The following is a 19,539-nucleotide window of genomic DNA, read 5'->3' on the forward strand; positions in this document are numbered from 1 at the left end:
CTTGTTCCTTGTTTATGGCCAGATAATATTCCATTGTGTGGATAGCCCACATTTTGTCTATCTATTCCTCGGAAGGACATTTGGGTTCTTTCTCCTTTAGGGCTATTACGAATAGTGCTGCTATTGATATTCATGTATACATTTTCTGTGGACATGGACGTGTTTTCATTTCTCTTTGGTATATACCTGAGAGTGAAGTTGCCGGATCCGGCAACTTTGGTTTATACCTCATATACAAGTTTGGTATATACCTCAGAGTGAAGTTTCTGGATCCTATAGTGACTCTGTGGTTAGCCTTTGGTATATGCCTGGATCCTATGGTGACTCTGTAGTTAACCTTCAGTATGTGCCTGGATCCTATAGTGACTCTGTGGTTAGCCTTTGGTATATGCCTGGATCCTATGGTGACTCTGTAGTTAACCTTCAGTATGTGCCTGGATCCTATAGTGACTCTGTGGTTAGCCTTCGGTATATGCCTGGATCCTATAGTGACTCTGTGGTTAGCCTTCGATATATGCCTGGATCCTATAGTGACTCTGTGTTTAGCCTTCGGTATATGCTCGGGAGTGAAGTTGCGGATCCTATGGTGACTCTGTGGTTAGCCTTTGGTATATGCCCGGGAGTGAAGTTGCCGAGTCATATGGTGACTCTGCGTTTAGCCTTCGGTATATGCCCGGGAGTGAAGTCGCCGGATCCTGTGGTGACTGTGTTTAGCCTTCGGTGTATGCCAGGGAGTGAAGTTGCCAAGTCATATGGTGACTCTGCGTTTAGCCTTTTGAGGAACTGCCGGACTGCTTTCCACAGTGGCTGTGTCATTTTCCATTTTCAGCAGCAGCGTGTGATGGTTCTGGTTTCTCCACACCCTCACCAACACTTGTTATTACCTTTTATCGCCTTTATTTTTCATCGTGGCCGCCCTAGTAAGTGGGAAGTGGTATATCATTGTGGTTTTGATTACTTTAGAGTTTTGAGAGTTCTTTATATTTTCCTTTCTTTTTTTTTTTTGAGACAAGGTCTCACTCTGTCACCCAGACTGGCGTGCAATGGCATGATCTTGGCTCACTGCAACCTCTGCTTCCCAGGCTCAAGCAATTCTCCTGTCTCAGTCTGCTGAGTAGCTGGGGTTACAGGCACCCACCACTATGCCCAGTTACTTTTTGTATTTTTAGTAGAGATGGGGTTTCACCATGTTGGCCAGGCTGGTCTCGAACTCCTGACCTCAAGTGATCCAACCACCTCACTCACTGCTGGGAGTGAGTCTCCACCAGTCTGTCCTCCCTCTGCCGCAGTCCCACCGAGGGCAGCTACGGTGGATGTGCTGGGAGATAGGGAGAGAGGAAGAAAGGGACCAGGTGTCTGGGCAACCATATTCCTTCCTTTAGCATCACAAAGGATTTTTCTAATTCCTGCCCTTATTCCTGTTTCTCTTTCAGACCCTGGAGGAGGAGCTATTTGGGAACAATGAGGAGAGCCCAGCTTTTAAGGAGTTCTTGGACCTGCTGGGGGACACGATCACACTGCAGGATTTCAAAGGGTGGGTTTTAGCCAAGTGACAGCTCTAGTTCCATCAACAAGGGCACTAGAGGAAGGGCGAGGGGCAGACAGCTCAGTCCTCAGGGAGCACGTGAGAGTTAAAAACACACAAGAAATGAGGGATGGCTTTCCAGGATCTGATCACTCACTGTATTCCTAAGGAATCAGGGGTCCAAGGAGTGATCCAGTGTGGCAGATTTCCCTGAAGGCATTCACGTTTGGCCCCGTACTTGCCTTCCTACTTACCTTTGGCCCAGACTGAGAATGGGAGGAATCCACCTTCCCTGTCACTCACCTGCCAGGTGTGTGGGAAAGGGAGCCCCATGCAGTTTTGGGGGGAAATGACCTGTTTTGTTTTATTTTTTATTTTTTTATTTTTGGAGACAGAGTCTTGCTTTGTCTGTGCTTTTTTTTTTTTTCTTTGAGACGGAGTCTCACTCTGTCACCCAGGCTGGAGTGTAGTGGCACGATCTCGGCTCACTGCAACCTCCGCCTCCCGGGTTCACGCCATTCTCCTGCCTCAGCCTCTTGAGTAGCTGGGACTACAGGCGCCGCCACCTCGCCCGGCTAGTTTTTTGTATTTTTAGTAGAGACGGGGTTTCACCATGGTAGCCAGGATGGTCTCGATCTCCTGACCTCGTGATCTGCCTGCTTTGGCCTCCCAAAGTGCTGGGATTACAGGCGTGAGCCACTGTGCCCGGCCTGCTTTTTTTCTTTGAGACGGAGTCATGCTCTGTCGCCAGGCTGGAGCGCAGCGGTGCGATCTCGGCTCACTGCAACCTTTGTCTCCTGGGTCCAAGTTATTCTCCTGCATCAGCCTCCCAAGTAGCTGGGATTACAGGCGCCTGCCACCACGCCTGGCTAATTTTTGTATTTTTAGTAGAGACAGGGTTTTACCATTTTGGTCAGGATGGTCTCGATCTTCTAACCTCGTAATCTGCCCGCCTCGGCCTCCCAAAGTGCTGGGATTACAGGCGTGAGCCATTGCGCCTGGCCCAGTCTATGTTTTTTTAAGTGGGTAGTAAGATAGAACACTGGGGCCATTGCTTGGAAAACTCTGACCCTTGATTTTCCTTGGCCAAGGCCACATTTGGGATGAGTCCAGACCTGGCCAGCCTGTTTTGTCCTTGGTGGCTGGCACATGGCTTCGGGTCCCAGAATGCCTCACTCCAGCAGCCAGATTGACATGAGCTCCTCACATCGGGTGTGAAAATACCTAACCCAGAGCCTGGCACGCAGCAGAGGTTCACTAATCGCTTTCTTCCTCTGCTTCCTTCTCTATCCTTCCTCCTCCTTTTTCCTTTCCTCTCTTCCTCGATCTTCTCCCTCCCTCAAGGTCATCTTGGCTGTCTGGAGTCAGTCACACCCTGGATAAAACCCCCGCTCCACCACTTATGAGCTCTGTGACTTTGGATAAGTGATGTGACCTCTACAAGCTTCAGTTTCCTCACTGTAAAAAGGGAGATGAAGGGCCAGGCGCAGTGGCTCACGCCTGTGATCCCAGCACTTTGGGAGGCTGAGGCGGGTGGATCACGAGGTCAGGAGTTCAAGACCAGCCTGGCCAATATGGGGAAACCCCGTCTCCACTAAAAATACAAAACACACACACACTAGCCAGGTGTGGTAGCGTGGACCTGTAGTCCCAGCTACTCTGGAGGCTGAGGCAGGAGAATCTCTTGAACCTACAAGGCGGAGGTTGCAGTGAGCCAAGATTGCGCCACTGCATTCCAGCCTGGGCAACAGAGGGAGACTCCATCTCAAAAAAAAAAAAAAAAAAAAAAAAAAAGGGAGATAAAGATAGTGTCAGCCCTACAAGGTTTTGGGGGGAATTAAGATAAGATAATGCTCACCAAACACTTAAGCAAGTGCCATGCACTGGTAGTCGTTATTGTTACTGTTCTTATTTTGCTATCTTTCATTGACTTTGAGATGCTATCATTATAAGACAGATCCTGTGACAAAATGTGAAAAAATGACCAGGGATGGTGGGTCACACCTGTAATCCCAGCACTTTGGGAGGCCGAGACAGGTGGATCACCTGAGCCCAGAAGTTTGGGACCAGCCTGGGCAATATGATGAGACCCTGTCACTGCAAAAATATGAAAAATTATAAAAATTAGGGCCAGGCACAGTGGCTCACGCCTGTAATCCCAGCACTCTGAGAGACCAAGATGGGCGGATCACGAGTTCAGGAGATCGAGACCATCCTGGCTAACACGGTGAAACCCCGTCTCTATTAAAAATACAAAAAATTAGCCAGGCATGGTGGCGGGCACCAGTAGTTCCAGGTACTCAGGAGGCTGAGGCAGGAGAATGGTGTGAACCCGGGAGGTGGAGCTTGCGGTGAGCCGAGATCCGGCCACTGCACTCCAGCCTGGGCGACAGAGCGAGATTCTGTCTCAAAAAAAACACAAAAAACAAAAAATTAGCCGACTGTTGTGGTGTGCTCCTGTGGTCCTGGCTACTTGGGAGGCTGAGGTGGGGAGGATCACATGAGCCCAGGAGGTTGAGGCTGCAGTGAGCTGTGATTATACCATTGCACTCCACCGTGGATGATAGAGTGAACACTGGACTCAAACCAAAACAAAACGTGGTCCTTAGAATAGGTGAAATACAGTATATTAAAGCCCAGAAGGTCCTCAGAGATATGAAATTCTATCCCTTTATTTTATGGAGGCCTAGAGAGACTAAACGAATTGTCCACGATCATGTGCTGATTTAGTGGCAGAAGCAGGTCTAGAACCCGGAGTTCCTGACCCCTTGTCCAGCATCCTTTCTGCCATGCCAGGCTGGACACATTTTCTGGCTTGATTGTAGTGTTGGGCGTGCTGAGATTCCAGGTCCATCTTATTTCATTTTCTTTTTTTTTCTTTTTTTTTTTTTTTTTGAGATGGAGTCTCGCTTTGTTACCTGGGCTGGAGTGCAGTGGCCGGATCTTAGCTCACTGCAAGCTCTGCCTCCCGGGTTTACGCCATTCTCCTGCCTCAGCCTCCTAAGTAGCTGGGACTACAGGCGCCCATCACCTCGCCTGGCTAGTTTTTTGTATTTTTTAGTAGAGACGGGGTTTCACCATGTTAGCCAGGATGGTCTCGATCTCCTGACCTCGTGATCCGCCCGTCTCGGCCTCCCAAAGTGCTGGGATTACAGGCTTGAGCCACCGCGCCCGGCCTCATTTTCTTAAAGGAAACTGCATCTGCTGAAGACTGATCAAGGCTGGCAGCCGTGTGTATAAAGGCAGAAGGGACAGCTCCTGGAAGCCCACCCAGTTCCTTAGTGCCTTTCTTTCTTCCTGTGAGGAGAGAGCCAGAGAACGGACTTCCCTGGATACTCCCAGGCTGGGTGCTGCGGTGGTTGGGCCTCTATCTCAGGGACTAGCTGGGCACGAGTCGAGCATCTGCCGCCTCTTCTGGCTGACTCCAGATGCTCCTCTATTGGGCTCCCCACCAGCCAACAGGATGGCCGGCTGCCCTAGCTCTGGGCAGAGGACTTGGACATGGCCTTGCAGAGAGCAAAGAAAGGCCTGTGCCCAGCCTTGGGGGCCATTGGCACTGGGGACGGGCATTTGTTTGGGATTGTGGATGGATGAGTTTCCTTCCCATATAACCATCCAGTGTAGAGTGGACACCGCCAAGGCTTGAAATGGAGGTTCCGCTTTGTCTTCCTTCCTTCCTTCCTTCCTTCCTTCCTTCCTTCCTTCCTTCCTTCCTTCCTTCCTTCCTTCCTTCCTTCCTTCTTTCCCTCCCTCCCTCCCTCCCTCCCTTTCTTTATTGATGGAGTCTCACTCTTGTTGCCCAGGCTGGAGTGCCGTAGTGCCATCTTAGCTCACTGTAACCTCCGCCTCCTGGGTTCAAGCGATTCTCCTGCCTCAGCCTCCTGAGTAGCTGGGATTACAGGAATGGGCCACCATGTCTGGCTAACTTTTGTATTTTTAGTAGACACGGAGTTTCATCATGTTGGCCAGGCTGGTCTCGAACTGCTGACCTCAGGTGATCTGCCTGCCTCACCCTCCCAAAGTGCTGGCATGACAGGCGTGAGCCACTATGCCTGGCCAGCTTTGTCTTTAAATAATGGATTTGTGGGTAGAGTGCCAGGGCTGATATACCTGGAAGAACAGATCTACATGCTTTTCCCACATCACAGCTTGCTCTGCCCTCAGCTCACCTGTCTTGTCATGATAGAGTGAACCCCTGACTCAAACCAAAACAAAACGTGGGGCTTAGAATAGGTGAAATACAGTATATTAAAGCCCAGAAGGTTCTCCGAGATATGAAATTCTATCCCTTTATTTTATGGAGGCCTAGAGAGACTAAGCTCTGCTGCGTACACTTAGGGGAGCTTGCATTAAGTTGCCTACTTTGCCTCACTGTCTTTTCTCCCCATCTCCTGCCCTGTTCTGTTGACAGTTTCCGAGGAGGCCTGGATGTGACCCACGGACAGACGGGGGTGGAATCAGTGTACACGACATTCCGGGACAGGGAGATCATGTTTCATGTTTCCACAAAGCTGCCATTTACCGAGGGAGACACCCAGCAGGTAACCTGGTTTGGGAGGGCTTTGGGAGCCCAGGGCGTGCAAGGTGAAGGCCCGCCTCTGGTCTGACCTGCTAAGGGACTGCGGCCCTCCCCATTTTCGTTCCCAAAATGGCCCTCCCCATTTTCGTTTCGGCCAGTCGTTGAGCTGCATAGCAGTGTCATAGTCCGTTCTGCTGCGTTTCTGGCCGAGGCCGTGCCTCAGTGGTCCGTTCTGTTGTGTCTCTGGCTGAGGCCGCATCTCAGCCGTCCGTTCTGTTGCGTTTCTGGCCGAGGCCGTGCCTCAGTGGCCCTGGGCAGGAGGCAGTGCAGGGCTTGTGGTTCTCCCACGTTGACTGATGGGAAAACTGTAGCCCACAGTGGTGATAAGACTTCCTTGAGGTTTCTCCGTTTATTAGGGGCAAAGCACAGAGCAGAGCCTGGGGGCCCTGGTCATAGACGGTGGTGGTAAAGTGTGCATGGTGGGGTTTGCAGATGGGGGCAGGAAGCCAGCTGTGCCACTTTGGGGCGTGTGACTCTGGGCAAGCCAGGTAACTTTCTCATCTGTAAAATGGGGGTAACACCACCCACGATAGAGGGTTATTGTGGGGATTACATACATTTCTGACTAGGGTTCATATGATGCCCAACTCGTGGCCAGCTTCCCATAGAACAGCTGTTCACTGTCCAGCCCCTGGTCATTTTGTCCCCCTTCCTGCCCCAGTGACGGAAGGCTGGTTATTGTGTGAGATTCCTTCCCCACCCTCAGCTTTCCTCATCTCACAGGCTCCTCTCACCACACCTGCGGAAATTCAGCCTTGACCTCTACCAGGGAGACCTGGATGAGACCCCTGTCCCCACTGCTTTCTTGGTGTGCCCCCCTTTGCTGCTCTGACAGCCATGCATCCCTGGGGAGAGCCGCAGCTGGTCCCTGGCTGTTGCAAGCCCGGTTCCCCGAGCCCGCCTTCTGCCCCTTTTCAGTCTGTGAAAGTAAGAAATGCAGGTGGGCCTTTGCCCAAACTCTGACCTGTGTGTCTCTGAGCAGGAACTGGGGAGGGAGCACGGAGGGAAAATTGTAAACACAGTGCCTGGCTTCTTAGGAAAGAAGGAAATTGGCAAACGAGATTATGAGTTGGCTCTAAAATAGCTACCGAATGTTCCAGAAACAAATGGAAGCAGAATTCCTTTTGTATCCAAAGTGGGTTTTCGTTCAATCTTTCACCTCCAGCCTCTCTGTTCCCTCATGGCCCCTCTCACCTGCTGCCCAGCCTGGGCCTGAGGTCTGTTCTCTCTGGGCCTTCTCAGTCTTATGTATGTTTCCTGGGAAATACACGTTGGCACAGGGCTCGGCTCTTGGCGGGGACTGAGTAAATATTAGCTTTCTCTTCCTGAGAAATGGGAAGATGTGCGTGGAGTAAGTGAGGTAAATTGTGTAAAAGCACCCAGCACGGTGCTTGGTGTATAACAGTGTTAAGGGAATGAGAAACTCAATGTGAAGGAACTGCATGCAGTAGGTGCTTAATAAAAGAACAAATGCATAGGCAGGCACCTAGCCTGGACTTGATGTACAGGAGAGGGTTTGTGTGTGTGTGTGTGTGTGTGTGTGAGAAGGGGTCTCACTCTGTCACCCAGGCTGGAGTACAGTGGTGCGATCATAGCTCACTGCAGCCTCGAACTTCAGGACAGGGTTAACATTTCATATCATGCATGAACAGCCCGACGTGGTTCCAGGGATACAGCAGTTGCTTGGTGGCCGAGGTCACACCCAGAAGCACCTGGCCCTGCTTGGGATATAGAGTTATGGTTGGGAATCCTCCTTCCATCCCACCTGCGCCAAGCTAGGTCATCAGTGCTGTCATGATCTGCCACTTCATCCCTCTCATTCACACCTTCAAGACCCCCTGACCTTCAAGACGTCTCCTCCTCCAGGAAGCCCTCTCAGGTTGCTGTTGGGCCCTGTGATTTCCCCTCCCCTCTATCTTCAAGGTGTCTCCTCCTCCAGGAAGCCCTCTCAGGTTGCTGTCGGGCCCTGTGATTTCCCCTCCCCTCTATCTCCAGAGCTGTCAGGCCTTTCGTGCACGGCAGCTGATTTAGCTCTTGCTGGCGGCCGGCTTTGTTAGTTTTCTCAGGTGGCTTCTCCTGTGTTTGTATTTCTCCCAGATAAAGGACAGGCTCTACCAGGGCAAGACCCAGCCTTGCCTTTTAAATATTCTCGCCGAGTCCTGAGTCAGGGATCTGCATGCTGTGGAGGTCAGTAAGATGCTTGCTAGTCTCCACCTAAGCACTTGGCCATCTTCCCCATTTTTTTTTCCCTTTTTGGTGGCTTCTAAAGATTGAAAGAAGGTCAGGCGCAGTGACTTACGCCTATAATCCCAGCACTTTGGAGGCTGAGGCGGGCTGGTCAGGAGTTTAAGACCAGCCTGGCCAACATGGTGAAACCTTGTCTCTATCAAAAAATACAGAAATTAGTGGGCGTAGTGGCACGCACCTGTAATCCCAGCTACTCCGGAGGCTAAGGTGGGAGAATCACTTGAACCCGGGAGGCAGAGGTTGCAGTGAGCCGAGATTGCGCCACCGCACTCCAGCCTGGGCAACACAGTGAGACCCTGTCTCAAAAAAAAAAAAAAAAAATTGAAAGAAGAACCCCCCTTGGTTTTCCCCAAATAGGAAAGCAACTCAGAAGATACACAAAGCACGAAGCGTGTTCCATGCACTCCTCCCGTTGCTGCCCGGCATCAGTACTGTGCTTTCAATCTTAAATTTACTGCATTTTCATTCTTAAATTTCCAAAACAACCACCACGAACTCTTCTTACTCAGAATTCAGGTGTCCTGTGTGCAAATGAAAGTGAACCCACTCTTTCCCCAAAACATCTTTCATGATGTTCCTAACTGGCTTATAACCTCTCAACACTTTTTGTTTAGCTCCAGAGAAAGAGACACATTGGAAATGACATTGTGGCCATCATCTTCCAAGAGGAAAACACACCGTTTGTCCCAGACATGATAGCCTCCAATTTCTTACATGCCTACATCGTCGTGCAGGTCGAGACCCCAGGCACAGAGACCCCATCCTACAAGGTAAGGAGAACACCTTGTGGGAGGAAGCGGTGGGCCTCGACACCTTATCCTGTGTGGATCCTATGATATCAGAAGGCACTAGTCCTCAGCAGTCAGAGATTCTCCATGAGGTCTCAGATTTCTGGGTTTGGAGCTAGATTCTGGGTGGGGAGGACCTACCAAGGCCACCTGATCCCCCTTGCGGCCTCCAGTCTCAATGGCATCTTACTTGAGGGTTGAGGAGCTCTGAGTGTTGTATTTGGAATCTGGTAATGCCATTTGCTCGAGTAAGGCAGAGCTAGAATAAAGAAACAGCGTGGAAAGGACGAGCAGGAAAGGGTAGCGATAGAAGGGTGGTAACAAAGGAAAGAAAGAAAAAAAGTGTTTATGGTGAGGATGGAGAGGAGGTGCCTGGTAGACCCTGGCCACTGGGTGAGCCCCTGGCCTGGCTGTTTTGGACAAAGGATGGATCTTCATTTAAAGAACTCCAGGGAGGCAGATACGCAAGCACCTGGGTCTGAACCTCCCAAGCAGTCACGGGTCTGTCAGATGGCTCGAAATCCTCGCCAGTGCAGATGACAGCGAGATGGAGCTGCTCATTGCCCCTGCAGTCCCCTGCTCCCTCATGGCTGGATGGCTGACCCTCCCCTCCTCTGCTCCACCAGAAAGAATCACGACCTCTTGGGCACAGTCTCTTGGAATCGCAGTGCTGTGGCGGGCACAGGACTCAAGGGCGATAGACTGAGGCAGGGCTTTCAAGGTGAGGGTTAGGCAGCCTCTGACTCCCTGCAGATAAGTGCAAAATGCTGAAGTTGTGCCCCTCCTTGGATTCCTGAAAAGAGAGGCCATACCTTAAATTCTCAAAGGGCTCCCTGCTCCACAAAATATCAGGAACCACTGTTCTAAGGGAGAGGAAAGATGAGCCTGTGATTGCTAATGGGAAACCGTGAAGCCTGACAATGTTTCCCATCAAATAATTTCAGCCCATACTGATTCCTGGGGTTCGGGATGCCACTGCCCACTGCACTCCCACTCAGTTAAGTGCAAAATTCACGTCACCTTTTAAAACCAAATGTGAATCGTCAGAAGAAAATAAAAAGAGACTGGGCACGGTGGCGTACGCCTGTAATTCTAGTGCTTTGGGAGGCAGAGGCAGGAGGATTGTTTGAGGCCAGCAGTTCAAGACCAGCCTGGGCAACATAGTGAGACCCTGTCTCTACAAACAAAACAAAACAAGCAACAGAAACCAAATAGCAACTCCGTCCTGTTGAGGTTGATTCCTTTATGCCCAGGCTCATGCATCCCTGCCATTGAGCAGTTTTAGCTGAAGTTGGAGAAGACATGGTGTGGGCTTTTCTTTTCTCTTCTTTTTTCTTTTCTTTTCATTTCTTTTCTCCTTCCCTTCCCTTCCCTTCCCTCCTCTCCCCTCCCCTACCCCTACTCCTCCCCTCCCCTCCCCTCCTGTCCCCTCCCCCTCCCCATCCTCTCCCCCTCTCCGTTCCCTCCCCCTCCCCTCCCCTCCCCTTTCCTTTTTGAGACAGAGTCTTGCTCTGTTGCCCAGGCTGGAGTGCAGTGGTGCAGTCTCGGCTCACTGCAACCTCTGCCTTCCAGGTTCAAGTGATTCTCCTGCCTCAGCCTCCCAAGTAGATGGGATTGCAGACATGCGCCACCACGCCCAGCTAATTTTTTGTGTTTTTAGGAGAGACTGGGTTTCTCCATGTTGGCCAGGCTGGTCTTGAACTCCTGACCCCAAGTGATCCGCCTGCCTCCGTCTCCCAAAGTGCTGGGATTACAGGCGTGAGCCACTGTGCCCAGCCCATTTCTTGAAGGCTAGAGGATCACCTGCTTTGACTGAAATGGGCATTCAATTCAAACAGCTGCTTGATTCATGTGTTGGTCGAAGCAAGTTGACTCACTCAGTGCCTACTGTGCGCCAAGCACCAGGCTGGAACGGGGCTCGTGGAGGTAACAGAATCAGCCTCAGGGCCTTCCTGATGCCGGAGAAGGGACAGAAGAAGCAGGGAGTGCAGGTCAGCCACTGGGCAGCTGCACTAGTCAACTGCTTCTTTTAATAGACACTTGAGCAGCCGGGCGCGGTGGCTCAAGCCTGTAATCCCAGCACTTTGGGAGGCTGAGACGGGCGGATCACAAGGTCAGGAGATCGAGACCATCCTGGCTAACACGGTGAAACCCTGTCTCTACTAAAAAATACAAAAAGCTAGCCGGGCGAGGTGGCGGGCGCCTGTAGTCCCAGCTACTCGGGAGGCTGAGGCAGGAGAATGGCATGAACCCGGGAGGCGGAGCTTGCAGTGAGCTGAGATCCGGCCACTGCACTCCAGCCCGGGTGACAGAGCGAGACTCCGTCTCAAAAAAAAAAAAAAAAAATAGACACTTGAAGAGGAAGAACTACTGAGAAGGATCCTTGAAATGAAGCCATGTGATAGGAGGGCTCCCAGACCCTCTGGCAGAATGAGGCCTCCTGTAGACGTTCAGCATTTGCTTCTCTTTCCCAATAGGAAATGCATCTCAGCTAACCAGCTTCTCCACTCTCCCGAGACCTTGGCCGAGTGGTGCACCCATACAGAGAAAAATCAGAGATCCCAAAAAGTGCCACCCCACCTCCAGCTTTGGTGCTAGAAGTCTTTATCCACTCTTCCTCTTCTTCTTCTTCTTTTTTTTTTTTTAGACAGAGTCTCACTCTGTCACCCAGGCTAGAGTGCAGTGGTGTGATCTCGGCTCGCTGCAACCTCTGCCTCCCAGGTTCAAGCAATTCTCCTGCCTCAGCCCCCTGAGTAGCTGGGACTACAGGTGCCTACCACCATACCTGGCTAATTTTTGTATTTTTGGTAGAGACGGTGTTTCACCATGTTGGCCAGACTGGCCTTGAACTCTTGCCCTTGTGGTCCGCCGGCCTCAGCCTCCCGAAGTGCTGGCATTGAAGGCGTGAACCACTGCGTCCAGCTGCCTTTACCCACTCTTCTAAGCCACGAAGCACAGCATTGTACTCAGAGGGGTGATGAGAAGCAAAGAGGTAGGGCTCCTAGGAGGAGCAGGCTGTGGTACCTTGATCGTGCCCTCCACCTGCCAGGCAGACACTGAGGCTGGAAGACAAGATGTGTGAATGGGGCCAGGGAGGGGGACCAGCCTTCCAAGGTACTCCCCAAAGCGCTGTCCATCCACACTTCCGGCAGCACCCCAGGTAATTAACAGACTGTGAGGAGGACCTGGTTAGATCCCCCAGCGGGCCTGGGTGAAACAGGACCTTAGCTGGCCCCTGCAAGCTCGGGCTATGGCAGAGACGGCTGAGATTTCCTCCCGGACTGAGCCAGCCCCCGGAGGCCTCCACTGGGGAGGAAGAGCTGAAGAAAGAAGAGTAAAGGAGGGACAGGGCTGGGTATGTGCAGGAAGGGGGTCCTCTTCTGTCCACAGAGGGGCTGGGCAGCCTAGGGTTCTGGTCCTGGCCCTGCCTCTGCTGCGTGACCTTGTTCCTTTCCTCTCTGGGCCTCTAGTTTTGTCTGTGTGAAATGAGGAAGTTGGAGTAGACACCCACGGGCTGTTAGCCTGATACTCTTCGGGAGGGAAGGAGGCGTGCTTGAGAGTGTGTGTGTGTGCGCGCGTGTGTGTGTGGGGTGGGTTGCAAGGTGCTTTGGGGGAACTCTGTCTATTTCAGGAGCCCTTTACTGGGTGCAGGTCAGCAGGGGAAGTGAAAAGGCCACTGGGTGACAGTGGTTACCCCTTACCAGCTGCTTGCTTATGCCAGGCACTGTGCTGGGTCCTTAGACGCGCAGTCTTGAATCCTGACAAGCCCCTGGTGAGACAGGACCTCTCGCTGGCGGAGGAAATGGCAGCTGAGAGCTGAACCCACTTAGGGTCTGAGGCCGCAGAGCCCGGGAGCTGTGGAGCTGAGGTTCCTGTCTGGGTCTGCCTGCGGTCTTGCTCACTGAGCCATCAGAGCAGGCGAGAAAGCGGCTCCGTGGACGCGGGTGTGCACGGAGCATCACACTGGAGTTTTCAGAAATGAGTGTAGTCCTCATCCTACCAGCTTGGAAGGAAAGTCCAGCTCAGCCATCACCAGGACTACCCCCTTTCCCTCCCTGCAAATCCCTGCCTCCCACTCCGGAAGTCCTCATAGGTGTCGGGAATCTCAGGTGAAGCCGACCACTGGGGAAGGCCTCTTTGTGGCCCCCTCCCCGTTTCCCGTCACGATTTGTCTGTTGCTTGGACAGTGCTCTGTGCGCCACCGCGGCTCCCAGGGCACCTTGGGTGTGGGGACTCTGTCAGGTTTTAAGCTTTCTGAGGTTCCCAGTGCATCCTCATGACTCACACCAAGCTCCTTCCTCCTTCCAGCCATGCAGGTCCCTTCCCCAGAGTCACCTGCACCTGCCTCTCTCCCTCCCAGCCCTCACTGGAGGCCCTCGCTGCATTTAGAAAACAGGAAGGTGGGGTTGTGTTCAGGCAACTTCTGCTTTCAGCCCAGTGACCCAGATGTCCCCAAGAGAGGGGAACAACAAAGGCCTGGCCACCTGGTTGGAATGGGGTCAGGAGAGGCGCACAATGAGGATGGAAGGTGAAAGCACGTCACAAGGAAGGACCCTGTCCCCCACGTGGCCCACAGGGCTCTGCTGTGGGACTGTCCCGCTGGAGGGTTGGACACATTAGAGAATGTGTCTGAAGCCACTTACACAGTCGCACAGACCACTGTAATGCAGGCTGGAAGGTGACGGGGAGTAGGGGTGGGAAGGGGAGAGCTGGGGCTGCCCTCTGGCCTCTGTCCCAGGTGCCCGCAGTCTGCAGCCTCCCCGTCGCCTTCCCACACCCCCACCCCTGATTCTGGCTCTGTGACTGAATTCTTGACCTGGGCCGCCGGTGCCTGGTGGGTGGTGGTAGGGAACTGGGTTCAGCTGCTGGAGCCCAGCCAGAAATCACGTCAGCCGAACACGCACCATTTCCTGACTCCGGGCACTGCAATTCGGGCCGGGCAGACAGCCTCGAGCTTGGGAAGAGAAAGCCCGTATTGACCAGCTCTCTCCTGCTCTGTTTCCCCTCTGTACTCTGGCAGTGCCTTTCCTTGGCTCGGTGCCCAGCTGCCTGCTCACCCGCCCTGGCAGACTCTCTGCATCTGCCCCACTTCACAGGCTGGGGAGGCTGGCAGCACGCCAGGGCCGGGCTCACGTCAGCGGCCGCACGGGGAAGGGAGGGCAGTCTCCTGAGAGCCCCACAGCCTCGTGGGCTGAGGGCAGGTGAAATCAGGGCACCTCTGTGCAGAGGGAAGGTGGGGTGCGGGGCTCGTCCCACACCTGGGAGACCCCCATGCAGAGAACCTGGATGCCGTCACTCGAAAGCTCAGGCTCGCTCAGGCTGCCAGAGGTGCACGCCCCACCCTCAGTTCCTAGCCTGGGCCCCGGACTGGCTGACCCTGTGTGTGGGGCCAGGGCTCCCAAACACGGGTCCACTGGCTGCACGAGAGCTTCCAGGGGACCCTGCCTTTCCAATTCGGCAGGTTTAGGCCAGAACCCATGAACCCAGTATTTATTTTTAAACACCTGAAGCAATTTTGAAGCAATTCTGATTTATGGCCGAGCTGAGGAGTCAGGCTTGGGAGGAGAACCCCAGAGACGGGTCGGGAGAAGTCTGGATGCTCTGTTCCTCTGCGGCTAATCACCTGTGGGACTTGGGGGCTTCTCTGTGTGTCTCTGGGCATCTGTTTCCTCATCAGGGAAAAGCAGTTCTCCCTGTGCCTTCTCAGTAGGATTAGCATCACTGTCGAATGAGGCCATGAGATACCATCTCCCGGGCACTTGTGTGGCATTATAATTAGGGTCCTAGCCCTGTCCAGTCATCTTGCCAAACCTGCTTCTGGCCTCCAGGAACACAGATGAGAGGCTGTGGCCGGCCCCGCACCGTCCGGCCCCACTTCTGGGAACAGGCTCGGGGCCTGCACTGGCGGTGCCCACAGGAGTATTTTGTTTGTGTTATGGGAAGGCGAGGAGGGAGAAAGTGGGTAGCTTTGCTGTGAGGAGTGTGGCTCCCGTAGGGGCAGTGCCCGTCCCTTCCCTCCAGGTCCATACCATGACTCTGTTTCACTCAGGTCTCTGTCACTGCGCGGGAAGATGTGCCCACCTTTGGTCCACCTCTGCCCAGCCCCCCCGTTTTCCAGAAGGTAGGACACTCTTCCTTGTGCTCCTCTCGCATCCACAGTGCCAGGTCTCAGTGCTTGAGTAGCAATGGTTGGGATGGAGCCGAATTCAAGCTCGGAACGTTAGGGAGATCCTTTTGCAGATTTGGGGGGAACCTCCTTTCTTGGGGTCTCTCGCCACCTCTTTTATGCTGCCAGTCTGGCCCAGCATAGGACCACTCGTCGGGGCATTTGACCCTGGGGTTGCCTTTCTGCTGAAAGAGGGGTTTTTATGTCAGGCCCCGGTCAAGGAGCCTTGGGCAAGAGTGAGCTCCAGTTGTGGAAGTGCCGCTGTGGCCTCCCAGGACCAGGGAAGCGGGTTTCCGTGTTGGGATATTCGCAGGCGGGCTTGGCATGGGCTAGCAATGATCCAGTGTCAGAAGGGACCTTTCAGGGGTTCTCCCCACGCCCCCAGCTCTGCTGCCTGTCACCGTGGCTGAAGATCTCCCGGCAACAGCCGAGAATGACAGACCTGAGGGCCGTCTTGTCTGTTCCAGGGCCCGGACTTCAGGGAGTTTCTGCTCACCAAGCTCACCAATGCCGAGAACGCCTGCTGCAAGTCGGACAAGTTTGCAAAGCTGGAGGTGAGAGTGTGGGTTCTGAAGGTCTCCCTCCCGCCCGCTGGGCCGCCCGTTAGCCAGCCTCATCCAGGGCTCCTCCATCTTTTTTTTTTTTTTTTTTTTTGAGACAGAGTCTCGCTCTGTCGCCCAGGCTGGAGTGCAGTGGCATGATCTCGGGACTCACTGCAACCTCTCCCTCCTGGGTTCCAGCGATTCTCCTGCCTCAGCCTCCTGAGTAGCTGGGATTACAGGCATGCACCACCACACCTGGCTAATTTTTGTATCTTTAGTAGAGATGGGGTTTCTATATGTTGGCCAGGCTGGTCTTGAACTCCTGACCTCAGGCGATCCGCCCGCCTCGGCCTCCCAGAGTGCCAGGATTACAGGCATAAGCCACCACACCCGGCCAATCGGTCATTTTTAAAGCACCTACTGTGTGTCAGGCCCTGTTCTGTTCTCTGGGATATGGGGATAAGTTTCTATCCCTGGAGAGGACGGTGGGGGAAGAGCGGGGGGATCATTACTACATAGACAGTTATAGTACAGTGTGCCAGCACTAGGCTGGGATGGAGGTCAGTACAGCTCAGATAGTGACTGCTTCTGCCTGTGGGGGATGGAGGGTGTGTTCAGGGAAGGCTTCCTGGAGGAGGTGGCTGATAAGCAGCTGAATCTTGATATCGGATGAACCTTCTGCCAGGAGGAAAGAGTGGGGAAGGGAGGGCCGACCTGGCATGGGAAACAGCATAAGCAAAGGCCGGGAAGAACCAGAGCGTAATGTCAGGAGGGTTTGCTGTGGCCGAAGGACCCACGTGGGCTGGAATGGTGGAGACTCAGCTGGAGATGTTGGTTGGCTCAGATCCAGAAGGGCTTTGAGCTCGGGGAGGTGGGCTGCTGGTAAAGTGCTTACGCAGGAGAGTGGGGGGCTCGGTGTGTATGCCAGGGGGATTGCTCTCACAGTGGTGTCATTGAGAACGACAGGGGACAGGGACAGGTTGCAGGGCAGGAGGTACGGGAAGGCGGCCAGTTAGAAGCTCTTTACAGGAATCCAGGAGAGATAACGAAGGCTTGTACGGTATGGGAGGAAATGGTTTAGGATCAAAGTTGGGAAGACTTGGTGGACTCCTGGTTGTAAGTGTTGGGGGACGTGGGATTGATTGTAGGGTGACTCTCGGGCCTGCAGCCTGGGCTCTTTGATGACACCGTGGCCGAGTTGTGTCTGCGAAGGCTGGGTTGCTGAAAGGGCCGGTCCTCGTCTGTGTGAATGGCGGCCCCGGGCGTCCGTGTGCGTGGCTCTGGACGAGCGTCTGCATGGAGAGGAGCAGTGGGGAGTTGGGTGTGTGGATGTGGAACTGGGGCAGAGGGCCGGGCTGGGATCCTCCACCACCAGGGTGGAGCTGTGGCAGTGGTGGGATGACCCAGGGAGAAGGGCAGGGGGAGTACAGCAGGAGGCCAGGCGCACAGCCTTCGTCTTAGCTGCAGCATTTGTGAGCATGAAGCTTAGCCCAGCTGTAGGGCCACACCATTGCTGGGCCGGGCTGGGCAAAATGCCAGCGCCCAGGTCAGGTATCTGCAGCTCACAGGAGAGGGCACATCTTGGTTCTCAGAGCCCACTTCTCCATCCCCACCCTCTTCCCTTCTAGGACCGGACCAGGGCTGCCCTCCTGGACAACCTTCACGATGAGCTCCACGCCCACACGCAGGCCATGCTGGGACTGGGCCCAGAGGAGGACAAGTTTGAGAATGGAGGCCACGGGGGGTTCCTGGAGTCTTTTAAGGTATCAGAGTGACTGATGGTTGCTGTGGGGTTGGGATTGGGGAAGAAAGGAAGTGGTCCAAGGTCCATGGGATCCTGACCTCAGAGCCCAAGGGCCAGCTCGAGGGGTGACAGGAAACGCAGGAGCATCCCAGGTGTTTGCAAAGGCGGGGGGCATTAGGAAGTGTGTGAGGCTGGAGCAGCCAACAGTTTCTTCAGCAGCCTCCCCTTCCTTCCTTGATCTCAGTCATCTCCTCCGGGCCCAGGAGTCTGATAAGCAGGGACAGGTAAAGAGGTAGCAGTCGGAGAGGAGCCGGAGCAAGCCAGGAACATCGGCGCTTTCACCTGCCTCCTCCTGGGTCGGGGAGCCCAGGGCAGAATGGCAGGAGTGAGGACCGCAGCCCTTACGGGTTTTCATAGCTGCTGTGGGCGCCTCAATGATTCTTCCTAGCCGGCCGGCCGAGCACTGGAAGACCTGCCTGGGCGGGGGCCGTGGAACTATAGACGAGTCCCTTTGGCCGTTACCAAGGGAGAAACTAACTAGAACAAGCTGCTAAAGGAAGCGGTGAGCTCCCCGTCCCTGGAAGTATTCAAGTGGAGCTCGGACGGCCCCCGAGCTGGCGTGCGGTGCAGAAGGTTTTTCGTCTTACGCTTGCTGAGTGCTTGTTGGTCCACATGGCACGTAGATCCAGCATCTGGCTTGAGCCTGGCCGTCAGCCTGTGCAGGTGGTGGAACGGGTCTCGTGTTCACGAACACACACGGGGACAGGATGAGGGACGCCACAGGCCTGCTGAGGTCCTCACACCGACGCAGAGGTAGAGCCTCATTTCAGACGCAGGTCTTCTGAGTCTCAGGTCAGTGTTCTGCTGGACTGCCTGTTAGGGATTTGGAAGGCTCCCATCTGGGGGCATTTTGTGTAGGGCTTTATGGGGAATGATGTGTGGGGCCGAGGCGACACCCACCTCTATTAAAACCCCAGCTCTGTGGGATGCGGGGCAGTCTTTAAAGCCTCTTAAGGTGCAGCTTTCTTGTCAACGACGTAAAGATAAGAGGCAGGACCCCTGTCAGAGCCATCGTGAGAGTTCATTGATATCTTGCCTGGAAAATCCAGATTGCTTGGAATACAGTAAATGCTCAAAAATGTTAGCTGTTATTACGGTTGTATAAAGTGAAAGCCTCACATACATTATCCCACCCGGAGACTCACAACTGCCCTCAGTGCCCTGGGAGGAAGGCTGTTATTGGGTGTGTAATGATTTTGGTATAATAATTCATACTCAGTTTTAATAATTATGGGCATAGTACTCCGTGTGAGGAAACCACGCCTCAAAGAGACAGAATCATTTGTGGGAGCAGGTCGAGTTGAATCCAGGTCAGCCGGGTTCCAAATCCTGTGCTTTTAATGGCTATGTGACACCACCTCCCACCTTCTGACTTTGTTAAGATTCCACCCACACTAGGCTGGGGCCCGGGCAGGCCTGGGGTCAGTCCCCCACTGCCTGGCTGGACCACAGAGAGCAGGGCATGGCTCCTCCGGCCCTAGTTGGGGCCAGCTGCCAAGATTCCTCTTGGGGTTGGGAAAAGGAGCTAAGCCGCTTGTCCAGGCTGGTGGGAGATTCCTGGGGCACCTGTTTTAGTTCTGATGGACAGTGGGAGCCAGGGTGAAACAGGAGAAACTGGGAGATCAAGACGGAAGAGGGATGTGGAAGAAGAGGAACAGAGGAAGAGAGAGGGTGCCGGGCCGGACAACCCAGTGAGAGAGTGGAGAGTGTGAGATGCGGTAAATGGGAAAACGGGCTTGGGTCTGGGGCAGGCAGGAAGTGGGGACCACATCAAGCCTTCCACAGGCTCTAGACTCTTCCTTCCAGAGGCTCCACCACACTCCATAGCCCGCATATCAAAATGTTCCGCATCCCTCAGTAAATGTAATTTATATAGAACTATAAGAGT

The 19,539-nt window shown here is 53.7% G+C and overlaps 1 protein-coding gene across 8 annotated transcripts in view; it reads left to right on the forward strand.

Annotated features, from left to right (window-relative positions):
• LOC105471797 (RAP1 GTPase activating protein 2) overlaps positions 1–19,539 on the forward strand; it is a 293,214-nt gene that overhangs the window by 247,897 nt on the left and 25,778 nt on the right. For all 8 annotated transcript variants that reach the window (XM_071082129.1, XM_011724558.3, XM_071082128.1 and 5 more), the window contains 6 exons: positions 1,434–1,534; positions 5,937–6,066; positions 8,966–9,121; positions 15,189–15,260; positions 15,773–15,859; positions 17,476–17,610. In XM_071082129.1, coding sequence (XP_070938230.1) covers positions 1,434–1,534; positions 5,937–6,066; positions 8,966–9,121; positions 15,189–15,260; positions 15,773–15,859; positions 17,476–17,610 — 681 coding nt within the window. The remainder of the gene's footprint in view (positions 1–1,433; positions 1,535–5,936; positions 6,067–8,965; positions 9,122–15,188; positions 15,261–15,772; positions 15,860–17,475; positions 17,611–19,539) is intronic.

Source organism: Macaca nemestrina, chromosome 17 (genome assembly GCF_043159975.1).
Source record: "Macaca nemestrina isolate mMacNem1 chromosome 17, mMacNem.hap1, whole genome shotgun sequence".
In the NCBI taxonomy this organism is placed as follows: Eukaryota; Metazoa; Chordata; class Mammalia; order Primates; family Cercopithecidae; genus Macaca; species Macaca nemestrina.